Raw genomic sequence first — 12,268 nt, 5'->3', positions numbered from 1 at the left:
GAAGCCTTGAAGCAGGAATATCGTCGATCGAGCCGATATGCCGGAGGGCACGTGTTAGCTTGCATACGAGACCATCGTCCGTGATTGGACCTCGAGTTTCTCCATGAAGGCTTCGCTCGTTCTCAGAGAACTCCGGCGGAGATAGACCACCTGGTGAAGTCGATGGCGCCATTGGCGGAGAAGGTCTTCCAGTCTATGGACTGGCATTGGCCTTCCTAGTAGTCTTTGTACCCTGTGATAGATATCTTAGGGAAAAGTGTAATATAGCTTTGGACTTGTGAAAAAAAATGTAAGGCGTATTTTGTGAAATAGAAAAGGACTCTATCTTAACAAATCCTTCTTACTCTAGAAATCGTGTGTAAGAGTGTGTTCTCAGTTCATGACTTTAGTAAGTCATTTGAGTCGTATACTCTCCCTAGCCCCCAGCCTTGTCGTCGGAGGATAAGGCTCTTGGACCTTTGACCTGCCTTGGTTTAATAAGCACTGATCCTAGCCCCCAGCCGTGAAGTTGAAAAGTTAATTTTCGATTACACGGCTTGGTTAATACGCACGGCGAGAACTCTTACACGACCAGGTCTTACATGGTCTTTCGTCTTTACAGGATCTGACAAGGCCTTATCGGCTCTGGGCGTCCCCAGCCGAAGATCCCTTAGGTTCCTCGGAGGCCTTGTCAAGATGGCATAAAGGGACATGAGGATAGGTTTCAACGCTAGGTGTCATCTGGGTAAGGGATCATCGGGCAGGAACACTTTGATTGTAATATGCGCCTAAAAATAGGCTTTATTGATGCTGTAAGGTGTCTTACAGGTATGGATGATATTGACTCATACATAGAATTTACGTAGTTGGTCAATGTTCCAAGAGTTTGCCAACTCGCGACCATCACCGTCTGCAATTTTGAATGCGCCTGGCCGCAAGACTTGTGTGATCGTGTAAGATCCTTCCCATTTGGGTGAGAGCTTGTTTCGCCCTGCTTGGCTTTGAACCTGTCGGAGGACGTAGTCGCCGATCGAAAGTATGCGTGCTCGAATGCGCTTCTCGTAGTAATGGCAGAGGGCCTGTTGGTAACTGGCTGCTCGGACGGCAACTCATTCGCGATGTTCCTCGAGTAAATTCACATCGACGTTTCGCTGCTCCTCCTGATCCTCGTTGGAATACTTCTATACTCGTGTACTCTGATGTTGTAGCTCGCTGGGGAGCATGGCCTCGGAGCCGTACACGAGGAAGAAGGGTGTTTCCTTGTTAGACGTTGTCGGTGTGGTGCGTACGACCCATAGTACTGATGGGAGTTCTTCGACCCATTTTTTGTCATGTGACATGAGCCTGTCGTAGACGTGGGTCTTGATCCCTTGTAGTACAATGCCGTTTGCCCTCTCGACTTGTCCGTTGCTTTGAGGGTGAGAGACTGAGGCGAAGCATATCTTGACTCCCAGTCCGATGCAGTAATCCTGGAAATCGGCGCTGATGAACTGGGAGCCGTTGTCAGTTATGATGCGGTGCGGTAGTCCGTATCTGCAAAATATCCCCTTGATGAATTTGATGGCGTTGTCGGCCTTGATTTCCCCCGTGGGTAATGCTTCGATCCATTTAGTGAATTTGTCGATCGCCACGAATATGAATCTGTAGCCGCCCTGTCCTCGTGGGAATGGCCCGAGTATATCTAGCCCCCAGCATGAGAACGGCCAGGTAAGAGGGATAGTCTAGAGCGCTTGCGCGGGTAGCTTTGTGTGTTTACTGTGGAATTGACAGGCTTCACATCGCTGGACCATGTCGCATGCATCTTTGAGGGCGGTTGGCCAGAAAAACCCTTGTCGAAAAGCTTTCCCGACCAATGTTCGACTGACGGCGTGTGACCCACAGATGCCTTCATGTATATCAAGGAGGAGGTGTCTGCTGTCGTCGGACGAGACACATTTGAGAAGTACCCCGCTTGGCGCTTTCTTGTATAGATCGTTGCCGATCATGCAGTAGATTTTTGCTTTACGGGTTATTTTCTCGGCCTCTGCGTCGTCCTCGGGCAACTCTTCGCTATTGATGAATTTGATCAATGGGGTGCGCCAGTCGTCTGTGGTCTCGATATCGGCAGCGGCATGTTCTGCCTCTGTGGCCTCCGAGCTAATGTCGGGGGCGGCTGGGCTAACTTCGCCGCTAACCTCTTTCACTGATGGCTTTGTCAGGATGTCCAGAAAAGTGCCGGGCTCGAGCGGTTCTCTTCTGGACGCACGTCGTGCTACGTCATCTGGCTCGATGTTGTCCTTGCGGTATACGTGCCGGACCTCGATCCCATCGAACCTTTTCTCCAGCTTCCTGACTTCTGCGAGATACTTAGATAACTCGGGGTTAGAGCATTTATAATCTTTGTGCACCTGGTTCGCGACTAGCTCGGAATCCCCTTTCACGATCAGCCGCTTGACCCCAAGTGCGGCTGCAGCTCTTATCCCGGCGAGTAGTCCTTCGTATTCGGCTGTGTTATTGGTTGCCCTGAAGTTGAGGTGGATTGCTTGAATTGATCTCCGAAAGGGGATGTCAAGATGAATCCTGCCCCTGCTCCTTGGCTGTTGAGCGCACCATTGAACGCCATTGTCCACATTTCATTGTCGATTTGGTTCTCTGATTTGTTATCAGGCATTGTCCAATCAGCTACGAAGTCGGCGAGTACCTAGGACTTGATGACTGTTCGTGGCACAAAGTGGACATTAAACTGGCTTAGCTCGACTACCCATTTCGCAATGCGACCGACAACGTCTTTGTTTCTGACGACTTTACCGAGAGGGAAGGAGGAGACAGCTGTGACTCTGTGGGCTTGAAAGTAGTGGCGTAGTTTTCTTGATGTCATGATTACCGCGTAAAGCAGCTTTTGGATCTGTGGATATCTTGTCTTTGCATCATGGAGAGCTTCGCTGACGTAGTAGACTGGTTGTTGTACTTTCTCTCTCTCGACAACAATGACGGTGCTAACGGAATATGGCATGGCGGCAATATAGAGGAGTAATTCTTCATTAGGTTGGGAGCAACAAGTACAGGGGGGTTTGCTAGGTAGCGCTTGAGTGCAACGAATGCCTCTTCGGCTTCCTATGTCCATACAAATTTGTCTTGCTTCTTCAATAAAGCGAAGAAGGGTTCTCCTCGTTCTCCCATCCTAGCGACAAACCTGCTTAGTGCTGCCATGCATCCGGTTAGTTTTTGTACTTCCTTTAGTCTTGTGGGTGACTTCATGTTCTCGATTGCCTTGATCTTCTCGGGATTTGCTTCTATTCCTCTACCAGAGACGAGGAAACCGAGCAGTTTGCCCGATGGTACTCCAAACGTGCACTTTTCTGGATTGAGCATGAGGCGATATCGTCTGAGGTTGTCGAACGTTTCCCGTAGAACGTCAATCAATGAGTCGCTTGTTTTGGTCTTGACAACGATGTCGTCGACGTATGCCTCGACATTGTTGCCGAGCTGGTCGCTAAGTGCGCCCTAGACCGTGCGCTGGAAAGTATTCCCTGCGGTTATCAGTCCGAATGGCATCTTAACATAGCAAAATACCCCGAACGGCGTTATGAATGCTGTCTTCTCTTCGTCCTCTTTCGCCATGCTGATTTGGTGGTAGCCAGAGTAAGCGTCGAGGAAACTCAACAGCTCACAACCGGCTGTTGAGTCCACCAGTTGATCTATTCGAGGAAGAGGGAAGTGATGCTTGGGACATGCCTTGTTGAGGTCGGTGAAATCGACGCACATTCTTCATTTCCCGTTGGCCTTCCGCACCATGACTGGGTTGGCTAGCCACTCTGGATGAAGTACCTCTCTGATAAAGCCAGCTTTGAGAAGTTTGTCGAGCTCTTCTCGTATGGCTTGTTTTCGGTCTGGAGCAAATCTCCGCAGTTTTTGCTTTACTGGTTTGGCATCGGGTCGCACCATGAGTTTGTGCTCAATCACCTCCCTAGGGACCCCCGGCATGTCGGACGGCTGCCAAGCGAACACGTCAGCATTGTCGCAGAGGAAGGTGATGAGCACGAGTTCCTATTTCTCGCTTAGTGATGCCCCGATCTTGACGGTCTTGTCGGGGTTGGCACTAGAGAGTGGAACGATCTTGATCGCGCCGTCCGGTTTCGGCGTCTTGTTTGTCTTGCTCACTTTCTTGGGTGGCTCGGTTGTGGCGGGTGGGCTGGGTGTTTGCTCGACCATGTCGAGGCTCCGCTTGTCGCATTGTAACGCTAGTTTTGCATTCCCTTGAATAGTGACTATTCCCTTTGGTCCCGGCATCTTGAGCACTTGATACGCGTAGTGAGATGCGACCATGAACTTCGCAAGTGCAGTTCTCCCGATGATGGCATTATATGCTGTATCAAATTCAGCGACATCAAAGGTGATTTGCTCCGTTCGAAAGTTGTTTGCTTGGCCGAAAGTCACAGGCAACGTAATTTTGCCCAATGGTTTGGACGAAGACTGGGGAGTAATTCCATGGAAGGGTTGATCGGTGGGTTTCAACTCGCTTCGTGGAGTTCCCATCGCGTCCAAAGCGCTGGCGAAGAGAAGGTTGATTGAGCTGCCACCGTCGATGAGAACCCGTACGACCTTGATGTTTCGAATAGTGGGTTCGACTACGATCGGATATCGTCTTGGGATGACGGCTGTCTTGGGATGGTCTTCTTCCGAAAATTCTATCTTCTGTTCAGACCACTTCATCTTGAGTGCAGCCCCCTGCCATGTCGAACAGACTTCACGTTCCACTTTCTTGTATTCTCGCTTTGAGGAGTACGCTGTGGAACCTCCGAAAATGTGTGAAACGTGGAGGTCAGAGTCTGGATATGCTGAGTCCGATTCCTGAGGAGCTGCCTCCGCATCCTTCTCGACCACGCGTACTCGCTTGCTTTTTTCAAATGCCATGTGCTTCTCGAGCGACTTTTTGAAAACAAGGCAATCTTCCAAAGAATGTCTGTCCGTCTTGTGTATAGGGCACCATGCTTTCTTTGCATCGCTACCTTGTGGGTCTGGGCACTTGGGAGGGTTCGCGTATTCTGCTACGAGAACTTCCGCTTGAGCTTTCCTTTTCCCACTTTTGTGGTTTTTCTTCTTGCTTGACTCAGGTGCGTCCGTGGCTGGTTTCTTCTCTCCCCGGTCTTCGGCTTATTGTTCTTACGTCTCAGCGCATCATCTGCGCGGGTGCATCGCTCAACAATCTCGAATAATCTCCAAGTAGTTGTGATGCGTCTTGTCGCCAACTCCTGGGTAGTATAGCGATCGCTGACACCGGACTTGAAGGCGCGAATTACAGAAGCGTCGATGATTTCGGGGATTGTATTTCTACACTCGTTGAAACGCCGAACATATTCCCTCAAGGATTCACCCGAGTTCTGTGTCAACGCATGTAGGTCGTCTTCGATCGCGTGACGCTTGTAAGTTCCTTGGAAGTTGGCGACGAACTGCTGCCATAGGTCTGCCCACGAAGTGATCGAGTAGGGTGGGAGATGCATCAGCCATGAACGTGCAGAGTCTTTTAACGCGGTTGGCAAATAATTCGCCAATGCGTTGTCATCTGCTCCGGCAGCGTAGAGTACTGTGGAGTAGACTTGAAGGAACTCTTCTAGGTTGGTGCTCCCATCGTACTTCTCTATTGCTCCTGGTCGGAATCTCTCAGGCCATTGGACATCACGTAGGGAACGACTGAAAGCTCTACACCCAGCGCTGAAGGCGGTGGGTTGTCGGCGATCATGTGTCCTTCGTGGATGTCTGTCTGATGATGAGGATGAAGAAGAAGACGACGATGACGATGGATCGCTTGGTTCCGGTGTAGGATTATGAGGACGTCGGCTAGGTTCTCGAGAATCCTGTCGTCGCCCTCCGTTGTTATCCCGGCGCCGATCTCTGTCGTCCTCATCATTGTGGCGGTGTCCTCGACCAGTGTCACCCTGCGTGCGCCTCTCGTGATCATCGTGATCGTGGTGATCGTGGCGATTAACACGGTCTCGGTCTTCGCTCGAGCGGCCGTCCCGTCTTTCATTATCATGATGTCGTGAAGAGACGCGATGCCGGGAGCGATCCCCGTTGACTCGTGTGCGTCGTGCCTCTCGGCGGCCATTGAGGTGGTCGCAGAGATCGCCGGTGCCGCGAGGTGGAGGGGTAGCTCGATGGGGTGACTACCGCTGTTCGGGATTTTCGCCATTGGCACCGCCAGTTGGTGGTTGTTCCGGATGCGCTGCACCAGCGGCTTCTTCGAACGCGTTGCTGAGGTTGATTACTAATTCCCGTAGCCGTTTTGTCCACTGTGCGAGATCATCGTTTAGAACGAGATCGTAAGGGGTCTCCCTCAGTATTGCGTTGATGGTCCTGATGTGCTGGGCCGGTGTAGCTACTTGATTTTGTGCTTCCGCATTAGCGTGTGCTGACGTGCTGGTCCTGTCGATAGCTAACACCTCACGCGGCGTACTCGCTGGCGATGAGCCATAGTCCTCGAGTAGATGCAGGACTGATGGTTCAGGTGAACTGATGTCGATTACACCAACGAATCGATCTGAAACCAGCGTCATTCCTTGTTCCTTGTCTTCATCTCTAAGGGATATGCCTGACTGCGGGCCCTTAGGAGATGACGTCTTCGTGGCGCTGAGAAAGACCTTGCAGCTTGAGAGGTCGTGATTCTTTGTCTTGTGAATAGGACAATAGACATCACGGGTTGGAGAAATACGCTGAATTCCACGCTCTTTGCGGGCGCGAATTTCGGCGCGGGCGTTGAGAAAAACCCAGCAGGCTTGCAAAGTGTGTTTCCTGGTTTTGTGGATGGGACACCAGGACCTTGTCGCTTCGGAAGTTATTCTCATCGGCTCGTGGCTCTTATCTGAATGACAAGGTTTGGCCGCATTAGAATCCTTCTCGAGCTCGGATGTCGTCGATGTTCCGTTCTCCGCTTCGACGGGAGGATCCTTCGACATGGAGTCGTCCTGGGTTGTAGCCACTGCGTTCTCATGTCCGGTCATTCATGGGCCAGCTGAGATCGGCATCGTGGTGTAAACCGGGAAGACGATTTCGCCGACTTGAATCCACACCAGCATTGTTGAAGCAGGAAATCCCTGGTGGAGGTTGGTGTTGATGCTGTTGTCGACGAAGCTGGATGACATAGTAGTAGAACCTTGAGCACCAAGTCCCGCTACCTGGCGCGCCACTGTCGACGGGTGATACCCGTAGACCGGATATAGAGGGTATTGGGGTACGTTGGTATAAGGATCTACGTAATACGACATCAAACAAACAGAAGACGAAGATTATACTGGTTCAGGCCCCTTGATAGGTAATAGCCCTAATCCAGTTGGTATGGGATTATATGATGGGAATCACAGGTTACAAAGGGAACGATAGAACTCGATGGATCCGGCGAGATCGTAATCGAGTTGGTTCGACTAGATCTCCGGTGATTTGGCTCCTGCAGGCTCCGACTTCGCAGGCTGTGGGGGTTGTGTTGGCTCTGAGATTCGATCCCTTAGGTCCTCCCAGGGGGTCCCTTTTATATCGCAGGTCGGGCGGTTTCTGAGTAGAACTCGGAGACATCGGACCCTACATGATACATTGACAATCCAGTCTTGTCCGAGTAGGATTCTTTCCCTCTGTAAACTCCGTGAAGGATTTCCTTAGTGTATGCAAAGAGTATCCGTATACGCGCAGGTATGCCATACCGATAGTGACGTATATTGAAGGGTAAAGGTATACCTAACCCGTAACCCTGACAATGAATTATTGATATAATACTCCATGAGCGTGTGATAATGAATTATACATTAAAATTATGTTACAGGCTGGGCTTCGGGAGAATGGCTACATTGATGCGGGACCCATGTTCGTAGGCAAGACAACTTCACCCATTAGAGTAGCATTTGTGTTTAACTTTAATGGTGCTATTCCATTAATGGCTAGAAGTGGTGGTATTTTTACAATATTTAAAATGGATTTTTAGAAATATATGAGACATGCAACCTAAACCTAAGTAGTGAATAATTTAGTAGTGAATAATTTAGTGTATTAATGATGTATTAGGTTTAATTTTTTTGTGAGAGCGGGCGGGCGGGGGTGAGTGTAGCAATATTGGTAGGACTAGGAGCAAGGCTGTGGGGTGTGTCAGTGTGTGTGTGTGTGTGTGTGTCAGAAGGGGTGCCGTGCGTGCTGTGTTGGTGCCGAGCACGACTGTGAGGAGTCTGATGGGGTTGGACTTGGACTTTTCCACCCTTCTTTTCCTTCCCTTTCCTCTCCCCTTTGCTTTGCTAGCTAGCAGCAATGGCGCGTCGCGACAGATAACCCCACCGATACCGATGGACGCGGCCCTCGCCTCCCGCCGCCACCGCCTCCTCCTTGCCGCCGCTGCCGCCGCTGCCGGCGGCTACGGCCTCTACCGCCTCTACCGCCACCATCGCCGCCGCGTTGCTGCCGTCCTCTCCCTCGCCGACGCCGTCTCCCAGGTCGGTTCCGACCTCGCCGATTTCCTCCGCTCCGATTCCGACCACGTCCCCCGAACCCTCCTCCAGCTCTCCAAGCTCGCCGCCTCCGACCCCATCTCCTCCGCTGCCTCCTCCCTCTCCCACTCCCTCGCCTCCGGCCTCCTCCGCGCCCTCTCCGACTCCACCTCCACCTCGACCACGACCACACCCGCACAAATCGGCCTCACCGATCGGATCTTGGACCGCCTGCTCTCCCCCGCCGGCACCGGCTTCGCCTCCGCCGTCGTCGGCAGCTTCGCCAGGAACCTCGTCTTGTCCTACCACGCCGCCGCCGCCCCTCGGCCCCCCAGCGCCCACCCGCTCCCGGATTGGCTCTGCAGCGACAGGGGCAAGGACGCCGCGGCCGACCTTGTCCGGGTCTTCGTTAGCACCGCCGTCGCGGCCTACCTCGACCGGACCGTCTCCGTGCCGCGTACCTCTCACCAGCTGCTCGCGGCATTCACCGACCCCAAGCACGAGGCCAAGCTCAAGGACCTGCTCGTCTCCGTCTGCAATGGCGCCGTGGAGACCTTGGTGAGGACAAGGAGGCAGGTTGCGGTTGCTCCACCTCCAACTCCAATTGTGGTGGTCAGTGAGGCGCAGAGTCCTCATGGATGCGTCATGGACACGGTGTCCAGCACTCTTGCCGTGCCCAGCAACCGCAGGTTTGTGCTGGATATCACTGGCAGAGTCACCGCCGAGACCGTCCGCTCCTTGCTCGATTTCCTGGCGCAGCGGGTCTCCGATGGAGCCAGGAAGAGCATTGCCACCGCCCGCAACGAGGGGTTCCTCGCCATCAAGCACATCACCTCCAAGTCCATGGCCATCTTCACCATATGCTTCGCCTTGTGCATGCACATTTCCATGGGAACAAGGTTCCTCTTGCCGCCATAGCTCACTGCTATTGGAATTCCAGGTGACAGCTTGTCCCCCATCTTCATTAGTTGCACACTAAATTATTACTACTATATCTGTAGATTGCAAATTGATCCTATACCACTAGTAGTTATTATTACAAGCTTGGCGCCTCATTGTCATATTACCATGTCTTTGGGGTGTTGGCTGAAAGCATCAAGGTTCCATCAACAACTAGACTGGAATTTTCAGATGGTGGTTGTTTTGTTTGTGGCTTGATTGATTGACACGAGGTATATGATGGCTAAATTAAATCATACTGGCCGAATTGGCAACTTTAGTGTATGATAATTTTGATACGGGTAGTGATTGATGCTGTTTTATGCTTGCCAGTTTTAGTGTAAAGTGGCCTAGTTTTTGTCAATAGCTTCTTGTTGCTGATGCTCTTCAGCTGTCTTTCCATGCATGTAATCCATAGAGCTTGTCTGCTTTTTTTTTTTGTTTGGTATTCACTCTTTCTTCTGACTTGTAACAAAGGGAACGGGAAGTTGTGAGATAAAAATAAAATGCCTTGTTTTGTGAATGTAATGGCATTTCTATACATCTTTGTGTGTATTAATCTTGCAGTTTGTATGTGATCTGTCTCCTGGCCATTATCTTTTGGAACTACTTCAACTTGAAATGATTTATGTAGAGGTGCAAACAATTATAGGGCTGGTTTATTTTATTTGCTAAACCGTTGCCACTGCGCTGCAAATAGTAATTGTTTACAAGGATTGGATTGTAGCTATGGAAAAGCTATTGATAATCCGTGTTTGGAATATTGTTTATCTACCTCACTTGAGCTTTGTAATACATGTAAAATTATGTACACGGAATTTCACTGACAATCTAACACTTGCAAAAAGTGGACATGTGTAGTGCAGTGGCAACGTTTTACTACCAAATACTTCCTCCGTTTCATAATGTAAGTCATTCTAGCATTTCCCACATTCATATTGATGCTAATGAATCTAAATAGATATATATGTCTAGATTCATTAGCATCAATATGAATGTGAGAAATGCTAGAATGACTTACATTGTGAAACGGAGGTAGTACTAAAGTTTTCTTGTCTTCTTATTTATGTGGGTTATTTCAGTCCGTGATTGCCCCCTTTCCTAGATCAGAGTAATGTTGGCCATAAATACATTTGAATTTTATGATAATTAAGCATTTATTGAACCTCTGGCATATATATGAGTAGTAGATGACAACATATATATATTAAATTATTTTATCTACGAATGTAAGAAAAAGTCAATGTACAGAAGACGGTTGAAGCATATATAACCACTTTTGATATAAGCAATAGAAAAATGTATTTAACACATTTGGCTTTAGCTCCTTCGCATAAAGCCATAAAGCGCAAATGAAAGGGAAGTGGAATTAAACGGGTCAAAATTAAAGATGACCTCCCTAGTTTATAGGATAAAGAGACAAAAATGTGATGGTGCGTTCGAGACAAAAAGAAAGTGTGATGGTTGAGGCATATATAGCCACGTTATTTTAATAGAAAATTGTTTTACACCTTTGGCAAATAGACTACACCTTGGTGCACACAGCCATAAATTGCTCGCTATATATAATGAAATGTTGGTCCAATTGAAAGGCAGATCAGATAATAGGGCTGGGCTTTTTGAGTATAGAATTCCTATGATTTCATCGCTTCCTGTGCAACAAGTAATACTCTGTTTTGAATGAGATCGTGTCCGGTTCTGTTTTTATGATTCACTAGCCACATGGTCGTGCATGGCACGACTTTGGATGCCCGTATAATGATTATGAGACTGTAATTTGAATTTGATTTTTTTTTGTTTTTGCAAAATCATAGGATTTGATACCCTTTTGCTTTTGGTTTCACAACAATGTTTCTTCTACTGTATCTGCTCGAGAAATGAGAATAATTACTCAGCAATTTGATACATAACACTTATATCTATTACAGTTCCAGGAGTATTTTTATCAAATAATTACTCAGCAAGATGTATTAACCAATCCATACCCAAAATCATGTCATAACTGCCCAGATTCAAGACTTCAAAATTGGTACAGAAAACCCATCCTTGAGTCATCCATTCACAGTTTGGCATTGCTGCAATACATGTCAGAACAGTGCCATTTGCCACCTTCACCTGAGTTTTTGATACTTAGGGCGTTCACAATGCGCATAGCTAGCATTCAGCCTCACCCAGCCCTACCCAACATTCCCCTCCACGTCGAAGGCTACCGTGACCAACTGAAGAAAACGGAGCCTAAATGGGACACTCGTTCTTTATCAGATTCATCAGGGAATCGCCAGGGATTCGTCTACTCCCGTGTGAGGCGATGACCAGGAGAGGAGGGCCGCTGCTCGTCGTCGTTGCGCAGAACAGCAGGCGCCGGCGAGGAGAGGGGATAGGGATTTGGCGCCGGCGAGCTGAAGTGAAGGAGATCCATCCGGCGAGCCCAGGCTAGATCTGGTCGCCCCGCTGCCGCTCCACTCGGCGCCCTCGCCACTGCTCCGCCTGGCTCCATCACCGCTCGGGCCGCCGCTGCTCCACCCAGCGCTGTTGCCGCCGCTGTCTCCGCTTAGTTCGACGCCGTCGCTGTCTCCGCCCGGCTCCAACGCCGCTCCCCCCACCTCCGTCCCCTCTTGGGCCGCCGTTCCGCCCGCCTCCGTTGCCACTCCACCCGGCGCCGTCGCCGCTCAGGCTGCCGCTCCGCCCGGCACCCTTGCCGCTTTTTTGCCCGCCGCCCGATTCTCTTTGGTGGGGAAAGGGAGAGAGGGGTGCCAGGAAAACTGAAAAGGTGTAACATTGGTAGAACCCACTATAAACAACTTGCACTGTGTAACATGTAGCTAACACAGTTCTTGGTCTATGTGGAACATGAGGTCCAGCAAAATTGCGTGACGCACTGAGATAGTCTGAGCAACCTGAGAGCTAAG

The 12,268-nt window shown here is 49.9% G+C and overlaps 1 protein-coding gene across 1 annotated transcript; it reads left to right on the top strand.

The window, feature by feature from the left end:
• The first annotated feature begins 8,151 nt into the window (after nt 1–8,151).
• LOC127785584 (protein PHLOEM PROTEIN 2-LIKE A10-like) lies at nt 8,152–9,887 on the top strand. The gene has a single exon (XM_052312982.1). It carries the CDS (start codon nt 8,169–8,171, stop codon nt 9,336–9,338), a length of 1,170 nt encoding a protein of 389 aa, XP_052168942.1. The 5' UTR covers nt 8,152–8,168; the 3' UTR covers nt 9,339–9,887.
• Nucleotides 9,888–12,268: the final 2,381 nt, after the last annotated feature.

Source organism: Oryza glaberrima, chromosome 10, assembly GCF_000147395.1.
Source record: "Oryza glaberrima chromosome 10, OglaRS2, whole genome shotgun sequence".
In the NCBI taxonomy this organism is placed as follows: domain Eukaryota; kingdom Viridiplantae; phylum Streptophyta; class Magnoliopsida; order Poales; family Poaceae; genus Oryza; species Oryza glaberrima.
Note: the sequence above shows the minus strand (reverse complement) of the source record. Positions and strands in the feature narration are given on the sequence as shown.

What these genes read in the sequence shown, in the direction of transcription:
- LOC127785584 (XM_052312982.1), top strand. Translation starts at nt 8,169, where the DNA reads ATGGGGTTGGACTTGGACTTTTCCACCCTTCTTTTCCTTCCCTTTCCT.